Source organism: Cebidichthys violaceus, unplaced genomic scaffold (genome assembly GCF_023349555.1).
Source record: "Cebidichthys violaceus isolate CVI_PGR_0920_01 unplaced genomic scaffold, fCebVio1.0.p SCAF_11, whole genome shotgun sequence".
Classification (NCBI taxonomy): domain Eukaryota; kingdom Metazoa; phylum Chordata; class Actinopteri; order Perciformes; family Stichaeidae; genus Cebidichthys; species Cebidichthys violaceus.
This window is the reverse complement of record NW_027176274.1, coordinates 17,107,465-17,130,976: the sequence shown is the minus strand read 5'-3', so window position 1 is coordinate 17,130,976 and position 23,512 is coordinate 17,107,465. Positions and strand designations below refer to the sequence as shown.

The window sequence follows — 23,512 nt, the reverse complement described above, 5'->3', positions numbered from 1 at the left end:
TCTGAAATACAATTTCTAAGATATATAACATGTAGGGTACCTATATTCCCATTTATCAAATATGCAGTATGTATAGCTTTTATAAAAAATTTCATAGTGCAAAAATAAAAAGGAGTACTGGTTGTGAAAGCAGATGAAATGTGATTCTTATACTTAGAATCTAATAAATCCTTGAACCCAAACCATGTGTGGTCTTTCCACAGTAAAGTTGTGTGACACTTAAATAGTTTAATTCTTTCAATAATTCTCCTATCTATGTATTGCATTAGTCTAATTGTACTGAGCAGCAGGTCCTCTGCCGTGGAAAAAAATGTGTATATGGTAAGATTTTTTTTTTTTTACTCCAAGCAATAAGTAAAAAGTTATAAGATTCAAACTCAAACTTTTGGTTTTCGACAGCAATTGTGGAGTTCTTTGGTTAGAAACCTGTTTCTGTTAGCCAATACTTTCTCACACTGTCCATGTTCTGTCCATGTTCCTGTTGTGTTTGTGATCTGATGTTCTGCTGATTACCATAGTGACTATCAAAATTCACCACGTACAACGACAGGGTTTGCGCAACAAAATGCAGCTTGTAGTAAGTAGTATGCTAACACAAAAACACACACGTGTAAAAAGCAAAAATAAAACACACAAAATGGCAAAATGTGTGTAATCTTTAGTCAGTAGATGTGAGTGGATGAATGAATAATTAGTTAAATAGCTGTTTTATGATGGGAAATAACTGGGAATACTTGATGGCAGATCGCAAATTCACTCTCAGAGACTGGCCAGGTGAATCCAGTTGTAACCAGGCAGCACATGTCAGTATTTATCGTATGAAGTTCTACTGTTGGAAGGTTGCTCTGTACAAAGAAAAGTGAAATGAGATGATCTTAAAAAATGTTCACAAGTTTGCTTTATATCTGATCAAAAAAGAAGAAATAAATTGAGGAAGACAAGTACGGTATTTAGCAATGATTTTTGGACCATGTTTCTAGTATGACAACTCATTTTTATTTCTACTATTTAATATGTGTTCCTTTTTATGTTGTGCTCTGTCTTTTAAGACAGTCTATTTTCATTATTATTATTATTATTATTATGCAATATTACTATTATTATCAATTACTAAAAATGGCGAAAAGGATCTTCTGACAACAAAACCAAATCAGGTTAATTAAAAAAACTAAAAAAAATATTGTAATGCAGTGGTTTGATACCAGAATCAGCCCCGTGGAACGCTTGAAATCACTTAACTCTCAACCTTTAATTAAAGTATACAATTATAAATCTACTTTCTCATATGAGGTGAAGCCCTTCTGCCAGAAGATGGAGCCATTTTTCACCAAATCACTGAATCATTTACCTTGATAGTGTGGGACATCGTATATTGTTAAATGCTTATAGTACACAGAGTCTGATGACATCAGTTAATCATGCTACATAGCTCCGGTGGCAACTTTGACGTGAGCAGAGGTCCAATTAGCCAGAATAATGGAAAACACCTGCGAGGGCAGCGCTGGGGGAAGAATCAACACCGGCCTTTTTTCTTTATTTTTTCTTTATTTGAAGGAGTAACTTTGAAGGAGTTACAATACGAAACGTGTTCAATAACAGTGCCCAATATAGAAAACTGCCCACGTGAGTTTTGGATTGGACCAAACACACAATACTCAATTTTAACTTCCCGGAGGGGATTTTAAAACGACCCGTTCCCCAGTGGGCGTGGTCAAGTTTGTACGTATGCGGATATCACGTTTCCATAGTAACAGCATAGCCGCAGCTCGTCTGTTGACTGAATCTCCGTGGTAGCTAACTACCTCTAGCCGAGAATGAACTGCGCTAAAGTGGCCAGCTGATGATTTGTTAACCACTGAGCTAGAGCGCTTCCTTCAGGAGCATTAAGGTAATCCAGATGCATAATGAAGGGTGATATTCCCGAGCTAATGCCTAAAGGTTATCCTCTTATAGCAAAGAAGGTAACGTTAGCGCTCGGTTCAGAGCTACTGAAAAGGTTGACAGCTTTAACGCTTGACTGACGCAGTAATGCTTCCGTTTTATTTTCAAAATAAAATACCAGTTTAGTAATGCCAGCTACTTTGGTTTGATAGCGAGTAGAAAACAAACACCTATTTATGATGTTTTTGAAACTAATGTTTTAGGGACCCATCTGTAAATGTCACATGAGTCTTGCAAATATGCCTTAAAGCATTGTTGAGAGCGGGATATTACGTTAAAAGAAGATTCATGTGGTGCCCGTTAAGTTTGTTAAGTCGTATGTATTGAAGAAAGTACTGTAATGTTATAAGTTACATATGTTGATGTGAAAATTGTACATCAATGTGATTTCCACATCATTATTTTTGTACCACATGCCCCCCTGGCTTTGTAAGTCACTGGTTTACTTTATTATTTATCACGTGAATGTATGGTTTGCTAAGGTTAGTGATTTTTTGTCATTAAGTGGGTGTTGTGGTAGCAACCAAAACACGAGAGCCACTTACTTACTTTGTTTTTAACGCTAAACCATAGCTCGAAATGTTCCTGCTGTTATTTTGAAAGGAAACCCTACCATCGGAAGTCTTAATGCAACAAACAAATACAACTTCCCTCTGTTATCTTCAGCCATGTTTCTATGGCGAGAATACTAATGGTAACGTTTTTTTTGCTACAGAATGCGCTCTAATTACTGTAACGTCCCATAGGAAGGGGAGTCCACAGGTGGAGATACATTCAAACCTGCACTGAAAAGTATTTTTTTAGGCTTTACGTCTTTGTTATTAGCCAACTAAACGTGTGTTAGCTAGTTAGGTAACGTTGACGTGAAACGGCGTTCCCCGTTAGTCATGCATTTGCCTCGAGATGTAGCAGTGTAGCTGGTTGTTTAATTGTTGGTCTCCAGCAGGGTGTGAAGGATGTCTAATGATCTCGCGGGTGTGTGGGAGGTGGCACTGAGTGATGGCGTCCACAGGATAGAGTTCGAACATGGCACGACCACCGGAAAGAGGGTCATCTACGTCGATGGAAAGGTATGGATCACGAAACGTAAAAATACAACCAACAATGTTTTTTATTTATTTATGAATGACAGCAGCTTTTCATTACTGATTTCTACACCGGACTGCAGGAGCTACTGAGACGGGACTGGATGTTCAAACTTGTGGGCAAGGAGACGTTCAATGTGGGCAAATCGGAGACCAAAGCGACCATCAACATCGACGCAGTCAGCGGATTTGCCTACGAGTACACCTTGGAGATCGACGGGAAGAGCTTGAAGAAGTACATGGAGAACAGGTCGAAGGTCACTAGCACCTGGGTCCTCAACTTGGACGGCACCGACTGCAGGGTGGTCCTGGGTGAGCCTCTCTGTGTTCGTACTGTCCTCATCAGGTTAGATATTGGACACCTTGTTTTAGCATAATAGTGTGATGACTGCCCCGTCAGAACTACCCACTGTCATAATGCTGGAGCAGAGGTTAAGCTCTCCAACAGCTTTAAGCCACCTCTGTCATCTGGGCAAGTTAATCCTTCTTATGGTTACACTGCTTACAGTCGATCAGGCGGCATGCCACCTGAAGCACGTGCCACACATAAGGACTACTGTACATTAGCATGCAATAAATATCTATAAAACTCAACAATATTAAGGAAAAACAAACGTGTAAATCATTCACTGAAGTGGCAGAAATATCTGAATGTGATCCGTAGCAGTGGTATCACAGAGAAGGCTTTGTGGCATCATGATGATGTTAAATCGGACGGTTAATGTTGATAAAGCCATGCCTTTTAAGGCGTTAAAGTTTTTAACAAGCCTGTAAACTCCAACTAACTGGTAGCTTTCACTGTTATTAAGGATTAAGAGGTAGTAGCTGCCAGTCAAAATAAGACAGCCAACTCTCAAATCAACCTCTCGGCCGTATAAAAGTCACATTTCAACTTGAGATGCTGGACAATAGTTCATTGGGAATGCATGTGGCTGTGAGAGAGCTGTGTATTATCAGGGATATGTTTTATTCTATGCATGACTGCAGCTGCCACACAGATTTTGTAGCAGCTAATTATCACATTACAAACAGGGGATGACTCCCGTGACATTCGCTCTTTTGAGATTGTTTATTCCGGTACACCACCACAAAGTCTAGTGAGTATCTCCTCATGGAGGGATTTCAAAACCAGGCTCTGTAGTAGTTGTTTAAATGGTGTTGTCACTCATGTTATTATAAAACGGCGTCATTGTTCTATTTTTCATACTTTATATTTATTATTTTACCAAACAAAGATAAGCTAAAGTAAGATAAGCCTTTTATTGATACTCAGAGGGGGGAATCCAGGTGTCCTTGCAGTACAAAGACGCTTAAATAAAGAAAGTACCCAAATAATTAATTAATTAGAGGTATATCAAATAAAAATAAGGACAGAATAAAAAATAGAAATTAAACAAGCGCAATTCAAGTCAATATTACATGGTGGTACAGTGGTGTGATTAGTAGCAGCACATTTAGCATGTTATAGTACACTGTATGTAAACATAATAATATATATTATGATTCAGTAATGATACTTGTTTGTCTGTATTAATACTTAATTTTAATATAGTATATAATGAGATAAAACGGTGAAGGACCTTCCATAAACAAGTGTATCTTAATGAATACATTTTATGAGGATATTGTAGCATAGTCATTACTTCGTAACATATGAAGTCCAAAATATAAATTCTCCTACGACAGATATACACATTATAATATATACAATAGAACTTTATTCATACATTCATAAACAACTAGGGTTACAAACAGATATCCTTTATGATGAATCACACATTTTGTAATGCTCATTTACTTTTTTTGTGATTTGTTCCAGTGCTGTGACTTCAGATGATTTGAAATCCAGTAGTTATTATCTTAATTTAGTTTCAGTTCAGGTTACCCAATCAAAATATGTTTCTTTAAAAGTATCAACTGAAATACCACAAATCAGTATGTATTCACAGAGTTACACAGATAGAAATGTGTGAATACACTGATTTACATTGAATTCAATGTTGTTTTCTAAGAGGTTGTCTCCAAATAATCTGAGTTGTTCTAAGAAACCTCATCATATATGTTTATCTTTACAACTTTAACTACTATAATGTTTTTCAAAAGGCGGTGTATTATTCTGGGTAGATGTTCTATTCGTAAGGTGATCCATCTGTCAGGGGAAGCCTGCAAGTGACCCACAGAGATAAAAACCAGAGCGTTGCTCGCTCGCTCATTGCTCGCTCGCTCGTTGCTCGCTCGCTCGTTGCTCGCTCGCTCGTTGCTCTGGGACACCACGAGGTGATCAGATCAAACTCAAACATTCTGCTGCCTCAAAGCCTTACAAACAAACTACTGAAACGTGGCTGTGTCGTAGCCGGATAAATAAAGACAGACTTGTTCGGCAACTGTTAACTGGCAGTCACATCACACATCATATTATTTATTGCCCCACAGTTGGCGTGATTCAGTGTTTGTTTACTTTCTTTCCAGAGAAAGACACTATGGACGTTTGGTGCAACGGGCAAAACATCGAGACTGCAGTGAGTAGGGAACTGAATTTAAGAAGTCAAATGTTAAAACAGTTGTGACGAACCACAGCACTTGTACAGATTCTGCAGACGACGGGGAACTGAACCGTCTTCCGTCCGCCCTTCTGTCTTTATTCCCACCCGCAGGGGGAGTTTGTGGACGACGGCACCGAAACACACTTCACGCTCGGAGACCACAACTGCTGCGTGAAGGCCGTGAGCAGCGGGAAGCGGCGAGACGGCATCATTCACACGCTGCTCGTGGACGGCACGGTGATAGCCGAGTGCACTGAGTGACCGTGCTTTTTTTTTTTTTGGAGTTGCAAACTGTGATTTTTATATTGATAAACTAGTTTCAGTAATACAATCAGCATTAGAGGCCAGATGTGCCATTATTTATCTATCTCAGCCGGGCTCGGTCTGTCAACATGAGCAGCTGGTAGTAGAAAACCGCCACACACACCGACAGATAACCGGTAAACACTCTCACCGCTCTCCGTGCTCGCTTTATTGTGTCGGTAGGAGGATTAAATACCGGGAAACAAAACGGTTTCCTCGAATGTACTAGCTCGTGCGTGATCTCCGTTTGGTCCTACGTTGACCTGTCACGTGGTGTTTTGTGTGACTGGGTCAGCCGGTTGGTAATACAGTAGCATGTCATTAGCTTTTAGCGGCCCGCTAGGCTACGTCGTCGCCCATTGGAATGGTTGCAACCGTTCCGTAGACAATCATTCAGGAGTGGCACTGTTGCCGGTAATGAATCATGCTCACAGCTGAAATAATTCACCCGCTTATAACCAAACGTGCTCCGTCACCATCAAGAGATGTGTGGGGTTCTGTTTGTGCTGTCAGATTATGTCTCTTTGCTTTTTATGTCAAGGACAGATGTTGTGGTTACTCAGATTAGAACCATTTGTTTTATAAAATCATGATCACAGATTGAATGTTTTTCTAGTGTATTTTAAATGCTTGTTTACGTGCTGAAAAGAGAGACGTTTACTTTTTATGGAGCACTTGTAAAATACAGTGAGAACACTTAAGTCGTGAGCAATAGAGGAAAAAATAGACATCCGCTGACGACAGTTAAAAAGCTACTCAATGGATCTCATGTTAAGTTATTTCCTAGCTGGTCAAGGATGAACTTGAATACTCAATAGAGCAGATGTTAATGTGTTATGAAGTATATGAGGGACTTCCCTTTGTGTCTGTCTAAAGGCTTTATGTTAATACATATATTTTATTTTGTTTACTGTTACGTGTGTACACATTTGTAATATGTATTTAATTTGATTAAATCTATGTAGCTGATCAGGTTTTGTCATTGAGCTTCATGAAAGGATCTTCAAATATAAATTATTATTAGAAGCCATGGGTTGTGTTCCCATATTTTCTGAAGTAGTGTTGTGAATGTTGTTTACGAACAAAAAAAACAATACAATTCATTTTTTTCTTTACATTGTTTAATTTTGATTTCAACATCAGACACTCTTAACCTGCTGTCACCAGGTGCTCCATCCAAATGATATTAGCGTACAATCATTGAAGCCAAAGCTTTGCCTGTTATATGAAGTGATAGAAACTTACTCTAAAATGAATGAAATCAGTTGCATGTCAGTTTACAATCACAGGTACAATGTGTTGCTCTACTGATATTTACATATATAATGTGGGGCCTATAAACAAATGCCTCACAACACCAAGTGTTAAAAGTATGATATTTTTGCCATAAGGGCATTTTTAAAGTAGAATCTTTGATATAGAAATGATTGTGCTACTATGTAGAATATGTTAATCGCCCCCAAAAAACTCAAAGCAAATGCCGTGTCTTTCTTAAGCTGAAATTGCAGTTTTAGTCTCCATTACCTATGCGATTTCAAGAAGTAAGGCAAACTTTTTTTCTAATAGCAAAATACATGAATCAATAATACACTTCAGCGTGTTTTAGAAGAATCTCACTTCCTGTTCCCATACTTACATCTCTATTGGTGAAGGACAATGAAGGAATCACTCCTCAGCCCATCTTACAGGTGATGATGTACGTGGGCAGAGCTTGGTAGCCACTAAACACGACAGAGACATCCGGTCCTCCGCTCACACTGTTGTACATGGTGAGTGGATCTGTCCCCAAAGCAGGTGGCAGAATGAGACCTGCTGTACCGGGGGCGGAGCTTCCTGTCAGCACCTCGGCCTCCACGAAGTACAGATACTCCTCCTTTCCCTCCTTCGGCACCTTCCACACTTCCAAAGCCTTCTTCACTTTGCTAGCAAAGTAGATGCCCTCTCCGTACAATGGCTCTGTACACAGAGAAGCACACAAAAGGAAAACAGCTGCTGAGTTTCTTTGTCTGTCATTCGAATTTTAAGACCCTAGAAATGATAACAAGGCGGAAAATAATTTAGTTTGCACGTTATCAGATGTCATTTGTGGCAGCGCTATCTTACCATCAGGTGGGGCGTACTCTGCATGGAATCCAATATGGCTGACCATCTCACAGAAGTGTGCCGGTATGCGTTGAAGCATTCTTCGGGGAGAAGTGGTGCAGCACAGCTGGTGTTTCTTTTGGTCGAAGAGCTTCTCCAGTGTAATGTTCTCCACTTTGTCCACCTTTGAAAAATAAAAATGTCCAGGTCAACAAGCAGTGGTTCAAAACAAAGACACTTGCAGCTAATTGATCAACAGTATTTGACAGTGCAAATTGCAAATCTTTAGTTTCCCACAACATCATCAAGCATGTTGCATTTACACAAACCGTACCTTCAAGATCTGCAGCCCGTTCTTTTTGAAGGTAGACAATTTCTTCGAGAACTCTGGGCTTGAGTTGTCGACCGTCTTTCTTTCATAGGGCAGGTTCTTAGTCATCATGGCTTGCAGCATGGCGCCCTCTTCCTCCCTGGCGAACTCCTTCTGGATGTGGCAGAGCATGGCCTCCACCTGCAACCCAGTGACTACAACATCCTCCACCGACTCACCGCTCACAGTCAAGCCTGCGCGGCCGTTCTCGAAGAACTCCTCGATGGAGAGGCCCCCTTTGATAAGACGGGACAGCTGCAGGTGTTCCTGCTCGCCGAAATGCTGGATGAAGTTGTTGTAGATGATGACGGGGCCGGAGAATTTGAAGAGAAGGCTGGAGAGCCACCGATCGGCCTCGCGTGTTACTTCATTTGAGGGCCCGTTCAGGCTGATCTGTGGCGTGGGAACACTGCCGCCATGGAAGCCCTCTCTGTGCTCAACTGCCGATGGAGACCAGCCTGCTGCTGAAATTTAGTGTCACCTTAAATATTTCATAATTCCAGCAAGATATGCATTCTTCTCTTGGTGGTATGTGTTCTTTTACGTTAGCTGTCCCACATTAGCTTTACCGGGTTTCTCCGTCGATGTTACTGCAAGGACATTACATATGTAGTAGTTTCTTAAATCAAAAGTAGCGTTCTGCAGCACAGCAAGAAAAGTAATGGTCCCCTTTAAAAGTACATGAAATGATAATTGGAATATGGTTGTTACCTTGTGTAAAGCCGGGATGAGATGCCTTTTGCTTGAGAGATCCCATTTGCTCCTCAAAAGCCTAAAAAGAGAAGGCCATTAATGTACACGTATATCAGATTACATTTCCTCAAGTTATTAAACTGCAGCATTGGCAGCAGAACTTGTGTGACCAGACAAACCTAGTGAACAACTCTCAGCAGGTGTAGCTAGTGTCTCACACCACACATTCCACCTAACAGATATTACATTGAAAGTTATCTTCCTCTTATGATTACTGTGAAGGAAACCTTTCATTTAGCCACCAGCTGCAGACACACATGGCTAACACGGCAATATTATTCTAATATCAATATCATCATTTTTGCAAAACAACCTTAAATGTGTCATTGTCTGAAGGAAATATGACAAAATGAACGTCCATCTTCGTTGCGATGTTCTGGGCGAAGTCTGCCACGGCCTTTGACATGATTTGGGCGGAATCCTTTTTGCTGAACCCGAGCGCTCCAGTTCCGATGGCAGGAAAGGCAATTGACTTGTGATAATTTGCTGCTGCCTGCCACAAGCAGTCCGATACCGATCTGAAAAGAATCTCTGATGAATTCCTCTGTGGACAGACAAAGAGACACAATCAAGCTCCTATTACAGTACATAGCAAACACTTCATTTATAGTAATATCTTTACAGTGTGTGTTTTAGGCTTTCGGTTGTGCTATTTTTCACAATACATCCGTGCTACATGCTAATGCTACTTGAAAGGTGTGCTCGATCAAGAAGACTAATCTAACCAAATTAACTCCTTGATGGAATACGTTTTTCAGGTGTGACATATTCAGTCTACATTTAATTTATTTACAATTATGGATTTATCTAACTCTGAACTTGCGATATCGCCACTTCACTAAAACACCCAATAACAGTTAAACTCATGCCGTACCTGCTCCGCTGCACTGGGGCAGAAAGTATGAAACACCTCTTTACAGTGCAGCTTGTAGGGTTTTGTGGTGATGACATGTCCTTTCTGAGGAGCCTTCTTAATTTCTTCTTGCATTTGTCCGCCAGCTTTCTCCAATAACGCTTTGGAGATTTCACCAACTCTCAAGTCTCGCTGGTATGACGTGGTGTTTACAATGACATCTGCCTGAGAGAAAACATAGTTTGTGCACGATAATGCAAATATGCAGCTAGTGACGTATACTACGTTCATACTGTTACAATTTTTTTTTCATACAAGCAGCGATTCACATTTATTGTATAAAATAAGTAAATAATGATATATTGAAGAAACATTACAGATTCGTACCTGCTGTTCCTCGATTTTACCCCTCTTCAGTGTCAGGAGGACGTTTCCAAGCTGGACGGGAGCTACTGAGGTTTTGGCTTTACCGCTGCTGTTGCCGTTGGGTAATATCTGACGGCAGGCGCGCTCCATTTCTGTCACCGTGGGCTCGTCGTTGTTCACGAGGAGGATCTCTTTGGGGAGATGTGCTGGAAAGTGAGCTTTTTCATAGTAGCGTTTCACAGTCGTCACTATGGTGGTGGCACACTCTGGCAGGGGGTAGTGGAACAGACCAGAGCTTATGGCAGGAATGGCAACGGACTGCAGCTGGTTTTTCTCAACTTTGTCAAGAATGCTGATGATGACCTTCTCCAACAGCCGCTCAGCCCGACTAACATCTGACGTAAGAGGATATCTTGATAGGCATGGGCCCACAGCATGAATAATCTTCTTGCACGGTAGGGACCCGGCACCAAGGACAACTGCATCCCCTGTTTTCAAAGGACCGTACTTCGCAACAAAATCGTCGCTCTCTCTCTGGATTTGTGGACCACCGGCGGTGGACAGAGCTTGAGCAAGACCGCCACAATGCTGAAGAACTTCGTTAGCAGCATTCACGACAGCATCCGCCAGGACATTGGTGAGATCAGCCCTCCACACGGACACCTGGACGCCTCCACGCAGAGTAGCGGCGAACCTTTTCTCTGGGTCGATGGTTGGCCTCCTCTGCTGCGCAGCACGCGGATCTCTTTCGAAATCCACACCGTCGATGGTGGCCACGCATCCAAACTTGGTTTCAAGGACGCCACTCAGAGGAGGGCCACATCGTCTCACAATGTTCAACGAAGGCCCATAAAGAGGAATGTCTAATTTACTGGCCATGGTTCCTAAACAGAGCTATGGGGGGGGGGAATCGTACAATGACACCAGTGTGAATCAACAATGTCTTTATGCTCAACACATACGTTGGAGAAATATGACTGTGGCGTATGGCATGAAGGGGAATGATTTTGAGTTTCTATACAATAATCAAACTGCAGGCTAAGCACATAAAAGGAAATGGGATTGTCAGTCGAACTGGAAGAGCATCATGGATTCATTTTCATAGTCATTTTGATTATTGGTTAAATATCTTCACACTCTATTGGTCTTTCAATAGGATTATAAGATTCCATTCATAAAAACGATCTCCGATACATTAAGTCTATAGCTCTTATATTAACAACTGATAATCATTTTAACATTCAATATACAACTTAATCCCATACTATTGGCAGATTTAACAGGTCTGAAAAATCCTATTTATTGGAAAATAACAGAGCTGAACTTGCCTCCAGGGAACCCACGAAGTAACGGATATAAATGCTGTCTTACTTTCACTCCAGCAGAGGGCGACAGAGACCAGTATCCGATATACAAGATTATTATGCCAATAAACATAATCAATCACCTGTATCAAAAGGACACGAGCAGAGTGTGGTCTATCCCACAGAAGTACATAAAGTATAGACAAATATACTGCTTGGTACGTTAATTGTACAAAAAAGTTATGTTTTACTTGATTGTAAAATGTAAAATTTGGGAACTGCACAAAGAGAAATTAAAACATTAATTTAATACTATGTTTTTCTGACATGTTATTTGAGCTGTCTCATGCGAGTTGCTCCTCAATTACACTCCACTTTTAAATGAGTTATCAAACTGACATGTTACAGTAGCCGACTTCATATCGACAGCTCCCTTGTGAACGCCTTTAGTTGCCATTACGTTTATTTTTGACTCGTCAAAAAGTTTTAATTGCCTTAAGATTAATTAAGCCGCCATTATTATTTGTTCGGTAGTTATACAGTAAAAATTGTCAGCGTGAGCTACTTGACAGTGTTCACGAGACAACAACAACACAAATGCGCGCTAGTTTTAAGTCCTCACAGTTAAAAGTCCACTGTGTATTCCGACGCTTACGTTAAATTCAGCTAATTTAAACGGCTAAAGAAAGTGTAAGAAAGTGCAGAGGTGTTACGCTACTCACCCTCCGCGCTGGAAAGTACCGAGTAAAGCAGAAAGTGAAACGAAAGAAACAGGGCGCGGACCTCCCAGAACTCCGTCACGGGATGTTAGTCAAGCTTCTGTCTAACCTGACATATCATTCACATAACCCACTGGACAATATACCAACAGCCAACCTGCGTCCTGTTTTCGGTTGCAGCACTCTCTGCGTCAGCGTTTCATGGCCGCGCACAAGGTCGAAAAACAAAAAGGTCTCCGTTTCATTTCCTAAGAAACAAAAGCGAAAGTAAAGAGTGTGCCGGGAGCCAGCGACGATGGCAGACGCGTACTCGTATGCTCTGCGCGTCGAGCTCGAAGAAAACAACATACCACGACTCAAAAACAAGTTAGTGAAGTACTTTCAGAGTAAGAAGTCGAACGGCGGCGACTGCGACGTTGAGTATGAAAACGGCGGCAGGACGGCGGTGCTGCGCTTCCGCAGGGAGGAGGGTAAGTTTGGCCCCGAAAAAAACTAGACCGCGGCATATCTTACTTTGCCATTAAAAAAAAGTAACTCTCATTGTATAGATGTCGACTCATGTGTCTAGAAATAAAGTGGAATACTTTATAATCAATCCACTTCTATACCGAGAGTGGTTCAATGTATGTTTTTTCCTCCCACATTAATTAAAGACCAGCAACATGTTTTGGAGAAAGAGACTCATCAGATACGTTTGGATAAAGGCGTGTTGAAGATGACGGTTCACTTACTAACAGATGTGACCACAACTCAGGTAAGTGGAGACAAACGAAGTGTTTATCTTTGAGAAAAAGATTATTTTAAAGACCCCACCTCGATACTTATATACTGTATATGGGGAAGAGTTACAGGGTCAAGGAGCAAATGAATGATTCACCTAAGCCATTCCTATAATATTCACTTCCTGCCCCACATGAAATATCAATGTTATTAAACTAATCTTCATTAACTGGGTGTCATTAACCCATTCTGCTGTAAAACACAATAGAAAAAGCGAGCTGAAGGCCTGCAGGTCCGTCTTACTGGTAGTCACGTGATTAATGATAAACCACCCAAGGCCGTTCCGCAGCCTGTTATTCATCTTTCTCTCACTCTCTGCTGTTTTGGATATCATAGAGGTACACACCAGAAGTACAAAACACTTGGGAAGCATTGTTTGCTGCTTGACAAAAAAACTAAACACCCTGATAATTTGTCTGACTGGATTCCTTTTCAAAGCAGCTGACATTTTGGGCATCGTGCCATGTGAAACCAGTTATATGGGATGTCAAAGTGATCAATAAAACAAGGTGATTCAAATATATTTGTATGTATTTTACCACTCTCTAGGAAGCTCCAGCTGATGAACTCAACAAGAAATGTAAGTACTCATCAAAACAAACATGTGTCCTACTTACTCAATCACTATAAGTGAATTGTATTTAAGGCTTTATGATCTACTGTCGTCTGTCCCTCCCATTCTTGTGAACACGATATCTCAGGAGCACTTCAAGGGGATTTCTTTAAATTTGGCACTAACATCCACTCGGGCTCAAGGATGAACTGATTATAATTTGGTGGTCATAGGTTAAGGTCACTGTGACGTCACTAAACACAATCTTGTGTCGTATCTCAAGAATTCATATGCTAATTATGACACGTAGCACAGTATATGTATGTGAGGAAGGGAATTTATCGTAGCAAAAAATAGAAATATACCACTAACAGTTTTATCAGTTTTATCCATTTTCCGGTTTTCTTTTTAAATTATAACACCAATATGTTTCTTTTTTTTTGCCAATATATTCTACTAAAGTTAATCATTTTATGCATACATGTGGTCAGCAGTTTTCTTTGAATTATTAACCTCAATTATCTTGATAAATATATGTTGATATAAAACATATTCAATATTTACATTTTAATAAAATAAAAAAAACCTTGATAAATTAAAGAAATACATTTTTTTTGGTGTGAGAAATCTGTTTGTCTGGTCACCTAAATAAATCAAATGCAGGGAAACACTTGGAATAAACACAAATAGAGATCTCCGTCATGGTTGGCTGTTATTTAATGTTAAATGATCTCACTTCTTTAATAAACGCGTGTTCAGCCACTAAACCCTCATGTCTCACTCACAGCAGATGTTGCTGTGATCAACAAGCAACCGAGCACCGACGGCCACAAACCTGCAGTCGAGGTTCAAACTAAGGCGCAAGGCGGAGCGGATGACACGGCAGGCGAAGAGCTGTGCTCCACTTCTGCTGTTATAGGAAACATTCCAGAGACGACAAACCAGGAGTTTTTGGAGATGCTGGTGGAGAATGTTTTAAAGGATTCCGACTCTCCATTTGCCACCCAAAGCTTCACTCTGGAAGTCATTCCTGACATCTCCTCTGCAGTGGTGACTTTTAAGAGTGAAAAAGGTACTCATTTACTGTTTGTTTGTTTGTTTATGTGTATGTGTGTGTGTGTGTGTGTGTGTATTAATAGTTCCAAAAAGCTCCATTTAGGCAGAGATTTTCCTTTTACAATCAATCAGGGATGCACCTAGATAATCTCCAGCATACCTGTGGCAATTTTTAGATATAGAAGCATTTAGAAATAACACAAACCTCCTACTTAAAAAAAAACACCCTTTTTGTAGAATAAAATTTAGTGTGAGAAAACATGTATGACAAACATCAATAGACAGGCGATGGCACTAGGTCACATGACCATTGCACAACACTAAGCTGAATTACAACAGAAATGTACTTCTTGTGAGAAATCCCTTTATTCCTGCTGCCACTAATGAGCAGCACAAAAATAAAACATATAGGTGTTTTCACCCTGAATACTGATAGCCAATAGAACATTCCTGCTGCTTGCCCAAACAGCCCTGTTAAAGATCCGCCTGCCAATGGATGTGAGATGATCCAAATGTCCATGCATGCATCCCAACAATAACTTTCTATTTTCGTCTGTTTAGTGACGCGTCATATTTTGGTCTTATTAACCGTATCTACATTGATCAATCAAGTCTCCCAGTCTGTCTGTGAGCAGATTCCCCTCTCTCGCTTCAGCGGGCGGGGAATTAAAATCAATGGATCAATACATGGGCCTACAAACACTGTTGATTTCTTCCTTTGGAGACTACAAGATTACTATTTTGGTTCAGTAAATGCCTGCTGTCAGTAAGCCTGGTAAAGGCAGGTGAGTGAGCCGCTGTCCACTCAGCTCACGTCTCGCTTCCAGTGGGGTTTTGCAGTAAGAAAGCACATAAAGCTGTTTATTGTCTGTGTTATTGCCTAACTACCTTCACCTTTTATCACTATCTCACAGAAAACGCTGATTTCGTGACAAGATGCCCCCAAAACAGGACGTTCACGAGGAAGGGGCTATCAGTCCGGCTTCTTGAAGCCACGGAGCAAGTTGTAGTTGAAGACGTACGACATTTTAGTGAAGATCTCCTCCGCCTTTATTTTGAGAATGCAGGAGGGGACGTGGAAAATGTTGTGCTGAATGAAACAGAACAGTCTGGCATTATCACCTTTGAAGACCGTAAAGGTAGTACTCATTAAATATTACATCAGAGATTGACACCTTTTCTTTAATATGAATTTTAGACAGTGTGACGGTTTAATATTTGATTGTTTTTCTTTCCCCATAGCTGTTCAGAAAATCACAAAGAAGAAGCATCGCATCAAGGAGGAAGAGATCAAAGTCTATCCTTTTTATAAGTCTTTGGGAACAGCCCTCTATGGAAAAGATAGGCCCTTGCTAAAACTCCCTGCTGCTGTCTCTGAGTCCGTCGACGACGCTGTCTGTAGATACCTAAATGACAATAAATTGGCTGCAGAGACCATTCATAGTCAAATGGCAAAAGACTTCTGCAGCGTAAACCTCGACCAATCCGCTGTGTGCTTGAGCCCCCTATCTTCCCTACTACAGGAAAAAGATGCCAAAGACCTCGTCAAAAAATGGCAAGATACTGTGAAGTCAGCCTTTGCACAAGCTCTGTCAAAATTCAAATCCCTGAAGCTTCAGCCAGAGTCCGAGGCATGGGAGGAGACTGAGGAGAAGATCAGAGAGACGCTACTGAATGAGGATGTGGTTGTAGTGCCTGAACAAGCCAGCAGTGTCATATCAGTGGCTGGTCTTGTGGCTGATGTCAACAGACTGGAGCCAACTCTTTGCGAAGTCGTAAACAAGATTGCCAAAAGGGTGCAGAGGGAAAAATCGAGCGAGACCCAAGTGATAAAAATGTCGCCATCAATTCACCACATCCTAAGTCAAGACGGTCTTCAGGACAAGCTGCTACAGGTGTTCCCAGAGCTCAAAATATCGTTTAGGAAAGACAGTACCGGTTTAGAAGTAACTGGCTTTAGGGATGAGATCTCCGCAGCAAGCAACGTCACATATGATGCAATGTTTGCACTAAAACGGCAGAATTTGGAATTAGATAAGTACGTGCTTGACTCGTTGAAGGATGAACAACAAGAGGAGCTGACAAATGCTCTCCTCACATCCAATGGAATAAATGCGGCATTTGAGATCAATGCTCACAAGGTGCAGCTCATTGCCGCTTCCGACAGCGATCTGAGTGATGCTGAAGACCATCTGAAGAGGCTGCTAATATCTCAAAACATTGACGTTGAAGACAGCAATGTGCTCGCAAAGCCAGAGTGGCAGGACCTGGTCAGTCAGTTAGAGAATGCTGACAATAAGTCATGCGGGAGAATTCAAATCCACACCGCTGGGCAACAAGTCGTGGTGTCTGGTCACAAGGACAGTATCAAAACAGTCTGCGGTAAACTTGATGATTTCTTATCGCAGAATGCACAAGTTGAAGAAACCGTTGTGGTCAGGCCCAACACCATCGTTGAATACATTAAAAAGCTTGACACATCTTGTTTGGAGCCAGTGGAAGACAGAGTTGTGGTGTCTTACAGAAAGGAGGCCATCTGTCTAAGTGGTTCCAGAGTTGATGTCACAGAGTGCAAGGCCTTGGTTGAAAACCTGGTCTCTTCTGTGTTCTTTGAAACTTTGAAAAACTCCAAGCCTGGAGTGAAGAAGTTATTCAAAGACAAAGCACACCTGTATGTTTCCTCCCTCTTTGTTAATACTGGCTGCCTGGTCCAGCTGGTTGATGGGACGAGTGGTGGACAGGCGTGTTCGGTCCAAAGACAAGCACCAAAACCTGTGTATCAGCTTCAGACACCCGATGGAGTGGAAATAGCCATTTGCAAGGCAGACATGTGCAGCTACCCAGTGCATGCAGTTGTCAATGCCTCTAATCCGGACTTGAAACACAATGGAGGTCTCGCAAAAGCACTTCTAAATGCTGCCGGCCCCCAGTTTCAGGCTGAATGTGACAAACTAGTGAACTTAAACGGGCAGTTCAAGCCCGGAGACTGTGTGGCAACTGGTGCGGGGGGGCAGCTTTGCTGCAAAATGGTAATCCATGCAGTGGGACCCCAGTATGATTCAGCTAGACCCCAGAAGCCTCTGGCGCAGTTGAAAAGAGCTGTTAAAGGAAGCTTGGAGCTCGCAGCGAAGCAAGGCTGTGTCTCCGTGGCTCTGCCCGCCATCAGCAGCAACCAAGGCTTTCCTCTCAATGTGTGTGCGGCCACCATTGTCAAAGCAGTGAAGGAGCACTGTGAGGACAAGTACGACGACAACACCCTGAAGAGGATCCATTTGGTGAACAACGACGACAGCTCCGTCCAGGCGATGGAGGCAGCTGTCAGACAGGAGTTTGGAAATCATGGTGTCAGTCTTTCTCCGCAAACTCCCCTCACCAAGACCACCAAGTCTCCCCTTGTGACACCTGCTGCATCTGACCCAAACTGCTTGGGTCAAGTGCAGACCAAAGAGGGCTTGAGCATCACTCTCACTAAAGGAAATATCGAGAATGCAACGGTAATTTCATTTGAACTATCAAGCCTACCCTCTAGCTCTAGAGTATCCCTATGATTGGTTGTGGTCTTGACTGATTCTTACATCACTGATTCTCGACTGTTCTATTATCTAAACAAAGGAAAACAACATGCAACTGCTAACACTCTTTTAACACACTTTTAGACCGACGTGACCGTCAATGCTGTGGCTGAAGATCTTGACCTGAACAGAGGGGCAGTTTCACAAGCCATCTTGAGTGAGGCTGGATCCAAACTTCAGCAGTTGATAAATGCAAATCATGCCACTGGGAATTTAGGCGAGGTCATCGTTACCGAGAGCTGCAAGCTGAAGAGCAAACAAGTCTTTCACGCAGTTGCGCCTCATTGGGACAGTGGAAAAGGCACAGCTGACAAGGTAAAGTATAACATGTTGTACATTTTTGGTTAAATGACTAGTCTGACCTGAATTTGATGAGGAATATACTGCACAGCAGCATAAACCTTACCTCGATATTGATGGGATGTATGCTTTGCCTTCCAGCTCTTGAGTGGCATTTTCAAGGACTGCTTGGGCAAGGCGGAGGACAACGGTCTGACCTCCATATCCTTCCCTGCCATTGGCACTGGGAACCTGGGTTTCCCGAAAGATCTTGCAGCATCACTGATGTTGGATGAAATCTTGGCGTTTAGCAGTAACAAACAACCTAAGCACCTGAAGAAGGTCGTGATCATCCTTTACTCACAAGATGCACAGACTATCCAGGTAAGGAAAGAAAATAAGCTTTAGTACTTACCTTCCTCTATGTGCTAAACTAAAATATAACAGTAAGAAAGTAGTGTCTAATTATAATCCTGAAGGTTTTAGTCCTGGTTGATTAGGTGACACCTGTGGTTACTGGTGAGAAAAGTCCCAGAATTCTGTGGGCAGCAAACAATCTTTGAGCAGCTACTTTGCCAGACCAGAACAGTAAACACTGTCGCTGTTATTAATAAGATAAAATTAAAACAGCAACACTGGATGACATGCATGCATCATTTCCTGTGAATCCCGGATGGGAATGGCGGACCCCACCTCTAATCATGAAAATAATTTGCCTAATAATTATAATTTTCATGACAAATCAGCAATATCGACCAGTAATAACTGACTACCACAGCACTGTTAACAAAGAGGGGGTCAGTTTAGTGTGTATTTCTTTAGTTTTATTTTGGTATTTATTTGGTATCTTTGTGATTGGGTCTACAGAATTTCAGTGATGTGTTTACAAAGAAGTTCCCAACCGCCTCAGTGTCCACGAGTTCCCCACAAAGTCAAGGTAGGCAACATTGTTGCATTGGCAAAAATATTGTATTATGATATATGTAAAAATAAACAAAGAGCTTTACTACTTATTGGGCTTTTGCAGCGCTGTTCATTCTTTATTTGTGTTCACTGCCTCAAGGTCCCTTCACTAAAGTTGTCTCGAGCTCAGGAATGCACGAGACCAAAATGGGAAGTGTGGTTCTACAGGTGGTCACGGGAGACATAACCAAGGAGACCTCTGATGTTGTCGTCAACTCCTCCAATGAAAAGTTCTCTCTCAAGTCAGGTAAATGATAGCCAGTCCTGGAATGTTTCAATAACGCAAAATAAGTGTAATATGGATTTAATATAAATATTTACATGCTGTGGATACTACTTTTCACGTGAATCCCACACCTCCAATTTATATATATATATTGATTTTGTATATATATTTGTTTTAATATGCCTCTCCTCTAGGAGTATCCAAGGCCATTCTGGATGCAGCGGGTCAGGCTGTTGAAGCGGAATGCGCAATCCTTGGTAAGGAAATATTTACACAAAGATTTGCCACCAAACAAAGTACAACATGTATCTTGCTTGCCACTGTAATGGATAAAGAGTCAATCATTAAGCCAATCATCTATTCATAACTCAAGATTGTTCCAAAAAGAAGTTTGCTTTAAAACACACGTGACATGGCTGTCAAGGTTCAGAGTCATTCAAATTCACTGTCAACACCTTTAGGTGCCCAGCCCAACCCAGGCATGATAATAACCCAGCCAGGCAACCTCAAGTGTAAGAAGATCCTCCACCTGGTTGGACAGACGGACCCAATAAAAATCAATAAGGTTGTGAAAGACTCACTGCAACTGTGTGTGACCAACTCACACACTTCTGTCTCATTTCCTGCCATCGGCACAGGTGAGATTTGTTAGTAGGACCCCTCTTGGTTGAGTTGTTTGTGTACATGAGTAGAATTCTGAAATTACAGCTTCTTCCCGCTGCACACTTGTAGCAAAGGTCTGCAATTCACGCTGTCCCACTTTAGGTCAAGGCAACGTACAGGCGAAGCAGGTGGCGGACGCCATGCTGGATGCAGTGATTGACGTGTTGAGCCAAAACCCTCCCGGCCCCCTGACGACAATTCGGATAGTCATTTTCCAGCCGCCCATGCTGAAAGACTTCTACAACAGTATGCACCAAAGGGAAGCCACTGACCCAAAAGATATAGGTGGGTTCTGGGGAAACATCGGCTCCAAAATCAAATGTAAGTGTAGTGAGGAGAATCGTTTCAGTGCTCATTTTCTTTCATCCATGATTACTTTTAAGTGTTCAATCCTGATGCAGAGCTTTGAATTTGTTCCCTCAGCATTATTTGTCAGTGGAACAAGTGGCGACAAGCCACAGAGAGAGGGGGATTTTGTCATTGAGGCTCTGAAAGTGGACCCTGCTTCTTTCCACATCTGCGGCGAGTCGCAGGCCAGCGTGAACTTGGCCAAACAGCAGCTCGACCAACTGATAACCCATGAACAAAACAGCCTCTGCATCCCAGACAACTCCATCCTCGCTTTCTCCGATGCGGACCACCAGCGCATTGTTGACATCCAGAAGACCATGGATGTGACGATAAGGACCGAGAACAAGAATGCCCAGGCCTCGCTGACCATCGACGGGCTCAGCAAGGACGTGCTCAGAGCCAGCCACGAGATCCACGTGATGCTGAGGTCGGCCAGAGACAAGGACGACCTGAAGAGGAGAGCGGAGCAGGCGGCCATTGTGGCAGACTGGCAGTACCAGCAGCAGGGGCTTCAGTTTCTGAGTTTTGATTTAATGGCCAACTTCAAGCTTGAGCAAGCTTTGGAAAATAAGCTAACGAGTGTAAAAGTTACAGTCCTGGGTCTTGACTACACCGTCACCATGCCAAAAGGTCCTGCCACTGATAACCAGGGGCGAGTCCTACAGATACAGCGCATTGACAAACTGAAAGGTAACGTGTCCTCTAATAAGTAGATGCATGCTAGCTGTTGCTACCGTGCTTCTGTGTCCTGCCTGACATCCACAATAACGCGGGATAAACTGATTATATCTTCACTATGAAGCAAGAATAAAGTGCATTCACACTGGATTTGAGTCAGTAATGAATTCTCAGGTATTAGCCTGCACTTTGTACAGCTTTGTCAGAATTGTTGTATAATGTATGTTGTTATCTGGTCATGGTCACAGATTTTTTTTGTGCCAGTATTGCAAAAAAAAAATGAATGCCTTGTTGACCCCAGGAATAACAAAAATTAAATTGTTTATTACGCCGCTAGACGAAGACACGCCTGAACACTGGGATAAGATGCCAGCCAATGCCTCGAGTCTGGCCGTCCTCCTCAAGGCTGGGACAGCGGAGCACACCGAAGTCCTCAATCTGTTCCAGGCCACATGCAAACAAACTGTTATTAAGGTAGACTGCATCTAACGTGCACTCCTATTCAATGAATGATGTTTTTTATCTGCCACATTTCACCTGTCTTGTCATTAGATGACATTAACACGCCAATCGCATATTCGTTACTTCTGATCAATCAAATCTGTTAAAAATTCATTATCAGGAAAAGCAGTTAATGTTATGGACACAAACACTCAAAAATGTACTTTTCCCCCTCCTCCTTAGATTGAGAGGATCCAGAACCCCGTATTGTTGAAGAGCTTACAGATCAAGAAGCGCGACATGGAGCAGAGAAACAATCACCACAACAACGAGAGGCGGCTCTTCCATGGCACCTGCCATGACACCATGGCCGAAATCAACGAGCATGGCTTCAACAGGAGCTACGCAGGAAAGAACGGTGAGGAGCTTTAGGTCGAGAATACGGGACACTGTCTTGTCAGAGGCTTCCTTAAACTGTATCGAAAACAGGAAGACAATGACACGTCACTCTAATGTCAATGAGTACTTTTTACATCACAATGAAGCATACAGTATATGTTTAAATCAGTTTACTGTACCTTGGTGTAAAAAAAACGAGAGACAATGCAAGTAACACAGCGGATTAACTCAATATCTTTCTGCGTTTTTCAGCGGCTTGTTACGGCAACGGCACCTACTTTGCCGTCAGAGCTGACTACTCCGCCCAGAACACCTACTCCAAGCCCAATCAAAGTGGGGAGAAGTGCATGTACCTCTGTCGAGTGCTGACCGGGGATTTCACCGTCGGACATCAAGGCATGATCGCACCGCCGGCCAAGGGCGGCTCCGTCTCCGTTCAGAAGTACGACAGCGTCGTGAACAACGTGGGCAACCCCATCATGTTCGTCATCTTCCACGACAGCCAGGCGTGTCCCGAATATTTGATTACGTTCAAGTGACACAGCCATGCACCGAAACAAACAAACGCCTAATGCCCGACACTGCCTTACAACATTTAATAATCGTTTGCTATGAATCATGAGCCGATTCATGTTTTTCTTCAGATATTTGATTTAAACTTTCAATTAGTGCAATAATATAATAATAGTCATGTCTTTGTTTACAAGCAACCTGTAATGACCACTAGGGTCCGTTATGAAGGTTTTAATACTCAGATCCATGTAGTGTCTTGAAATAATCTCTATCGTGCTAAGGAATAATTATGCAAGAAGAAATCAAAAGATCGAAAAGAAAATGAGAGGGTTGTCCAAACATATTTGTGCCTATTTGTTATGCTTTGTAATTTCACTGAACCCTGGACACTGTTTGTGGCCCGTGGGCGGACAATGGAAAGCACCTGCGCTGCTCCAGGAAATTATGGGATGGTAAAAAGCTTGTCTGCCATGCATGTGTAGATCAGGTCACCAATCACTTTTGGTTTTGAAAGGAAAAGTGAAAGTTAACTGCTGTTCCAGTAAACCAGCCTGCACAAATAAAAGTTAATACAAGCACACTCATGTGTCGATTTCTGCACATTTAAAGCACAGCTAATTGCTCCATTTCTATATTTGTTTTCAACTTTTGTCTATTATAGGAGCATACATGTAGTATGCAAAATTAGTAGTTTTCACATTTAGTTTTCCAGTCATCTT

The 23,512-nt window shown here is 42.0% G+C and overlaps 3 protein-coding genes across 10 annotated transcripts; 2 read left to right on the top strand and 1 right to left on the bottom strand.

Annotated features, from left to right (window-relative positions):
* Nucleotides 1–1,771: 1,771 nt before the first annotated feature.
* Nucleotides 1,772–6,987, top strand: faima (Fas apoptotic inhibitory molecule a). Of its 5 annotated transcripts, none has more exons than XM_068705176.1 (5): nucleotides 1,772–1,888; nucleotides 2,888–3,011; nucleotides 3,110–3,338; nucleotides 5,496–5,545; nucleotides 5,681–6,987. In XM_068705176.1, the coding sequence occupies exons 2-5, from the start codon at nucleotides 2,898–2,900 to the stop codon at nucleotides 5,828–5,830; spliced, it is 543 nt and encodes a 180-aa protein (XP_068561277.1). In that variant the 5' UTR covers nucleotides 1,772–1,888; nucleotides 2,888–2,897; the 3' UTR covers nucleotides 5,831–6,987. The 5 variants fall into 5 exon arrangements, with proteins under 5 accessions (XP_068561277.1, XP_068561274.1, XP_068561278.1 ...); XM_068705173.1 differs by having other exon boundaries at nucleotides 2,885–3,011; XM_068705177.1 differs by lacking the exon at nucleotides 1,772–1,888 and adding an exon at nucleotides 2,588–2,635.
* A 10-nt stretch (nucleotides 6,988–6,997) lies between these two features.
* parp9 (poly(ADP-ribose) polymerase family member 9) lies at nucleotides 6,998–12,745 on the bottom strand. 3 transcript variants are annotated; one of them, XM_068705170.1, is made up of 8 exons: nucleotides 12,323–12,745; nucleotides 10,318–11,190; nucleotides 9,952–10,155; nucleotides 9,391–9,621; nucleotides 9,036–9,096; nucleotides 8,289–8,788; nucleotides 7,976–8,138; nucleotides 6,998–7,828 (listed from the first exon to the last, which is right to left on the bottom strand). In XM_068705170.1, the coding sequence occupies exons 2-8, from the start codon at nucleotides 11,173–11,175 to the stop codon at nucleotides 7,545–7,547; spliced, it is 2,301 nt and encodes a 766-aa protein (XP_068561271.1). In that variant the 5' UTR covers nucleotides 11,176–11,190; nucleotides 12,323–12,745; the 3' UTR covers nucleotides 6,998–7,544. The 3 variants fall into 3 exon arrangements, with proteins under 3 accessions (XP_068561271.1, XP_068561273.1, XP_068561272.1); XM_068705172.1 differs by having other exon boundaries at nucleotides 8,289–8,785; XM_068705171.1 differs by having other exon boundaries at nucleotides 12,477–12,745.
* Nucleotides 12,522–23,373, top strand: parp14rs1 (poly(ADP-ribose) polymerase family member 14-related sequence 1). Of its 2 annotated transcripts, none has more exons than XM_068705169.1 (17): nucleotides 12,522–12,789; nucleotides 12,973–13,073; nucleotides 13,649–13,679; nucleotides 14,443–14,724; nucleotides 15,623–15,847; nucleotides 15,951–18,202; nucleotides 18,365–18,595; nucleotides 18,722–18,943; nucleotides 19,427–19,496; nucleotides 19,623–19,769; nucleotides 19,943–20,005; nucleotides 20,210–20,386; nucleotides 20,514–20,732; nucleotides 20,835–21,452; nucleotides 21,778–21,914; nucleotides 22,125–22,299; nucleotides 22,533–23,373. In XM_068705169.1, the coding sequence occupies exons 1-17, from the start codon at nucleotides 12,615–12,617 to the stop codon at nucleotides 22,817–22,819; spliced, it is 5,412 nt and encodes a 1,803-aa protein (XP_068561270.1). In that variant the 5' UTR covers nucleotides 12,522–12,614; the 3' UTR covers nucleotides 22,820–23,373. The 2 variants fall into 2 exon arrangements, with proteins under 2 accessions (XP_068561270.1, XP_068561269.1); XM_068705168.1 differs by having other exon boundaries at nucleotides 14,440–14,724.
* The last annotated feature ends 139 nt before the right edge of the window (nucleotides 23,374–23,512 follow it).

What these genes read in the sequence shown, in the direction of transcription:
- faima (XM_068705176.1), top strand. Translation starts at nt 2,898, where the DNA reads ATGTCTAATGATCTCGCGGGTGTGTGGGAGGTGGCACTGAGTGATGGC. An exon ending in TCATCTACGTCGATGGAAAG is followed by an intron (nt 3,012 to 3,109) that starts GTATGGATCACG and finishes ACCGGACTGCAG; the next exon opens with GAGCTACTGAGACGGGACTG. An exon ending in GGCAAAACATCGAGACTGCA is followed by an intron (nt 5,546 to 5,680) that starts GTGAGTAGGGAA and finishes TCCCACCCGCAG; the next exon opens with GGGGAGTTTGTGGACGACGG.
- parp9 (XM_068705170.1), bottom strand. Translation starts at nt 11,175, where the DNA reads ATGGCCAGTAAATTAGACATTCCTCTTTATGGGCCTTCGTTGAACATT. An exon ending in CAGACAATGACACATTTAAG is followed by an intron (nt 9,097 to 9,390) that starts GTTGTTTTGCAA and finishes TTCTCTTTTTAG; the next exon opens with GCTTTTGAGGAGCAAATGGG. An exon ending in ACGGGCTGCAGATCTTGAAG is followed by an intron (nt 8,139 to 8,288) that starts GTACGGTTTGTG and finishes TATTTTTCAAAG; the next exon opens with GTGGACAAAGTGGAGAACAT.
- parp14rs1 (XM_068705168.1), top strand. Translation starts at nt 12,615, where the DNA reads ATGGCAGACGCGTACTCGTATGCTCTGCGCGTCGAGCTCGAAGAAAAC. An exon ending in GAAAAGGCACAGCTGACAAG is followed by an intron (nt 18,596 to 18,721) that starts GTAAAGTATAAC and finishes TTTGCCTTCCAG; the next exon opens with CTCTTGAGTGGCATTTTCAA. An exon ending in GAGCTACGCAGGAAAGAACG is followed by an intron (nt 22,300 to 22,532) that starts GTGAGGAGCTTT and finishes TGCGTTTTTCAG; the next exon opens with CGGCTTGTTACGGCAACGGC.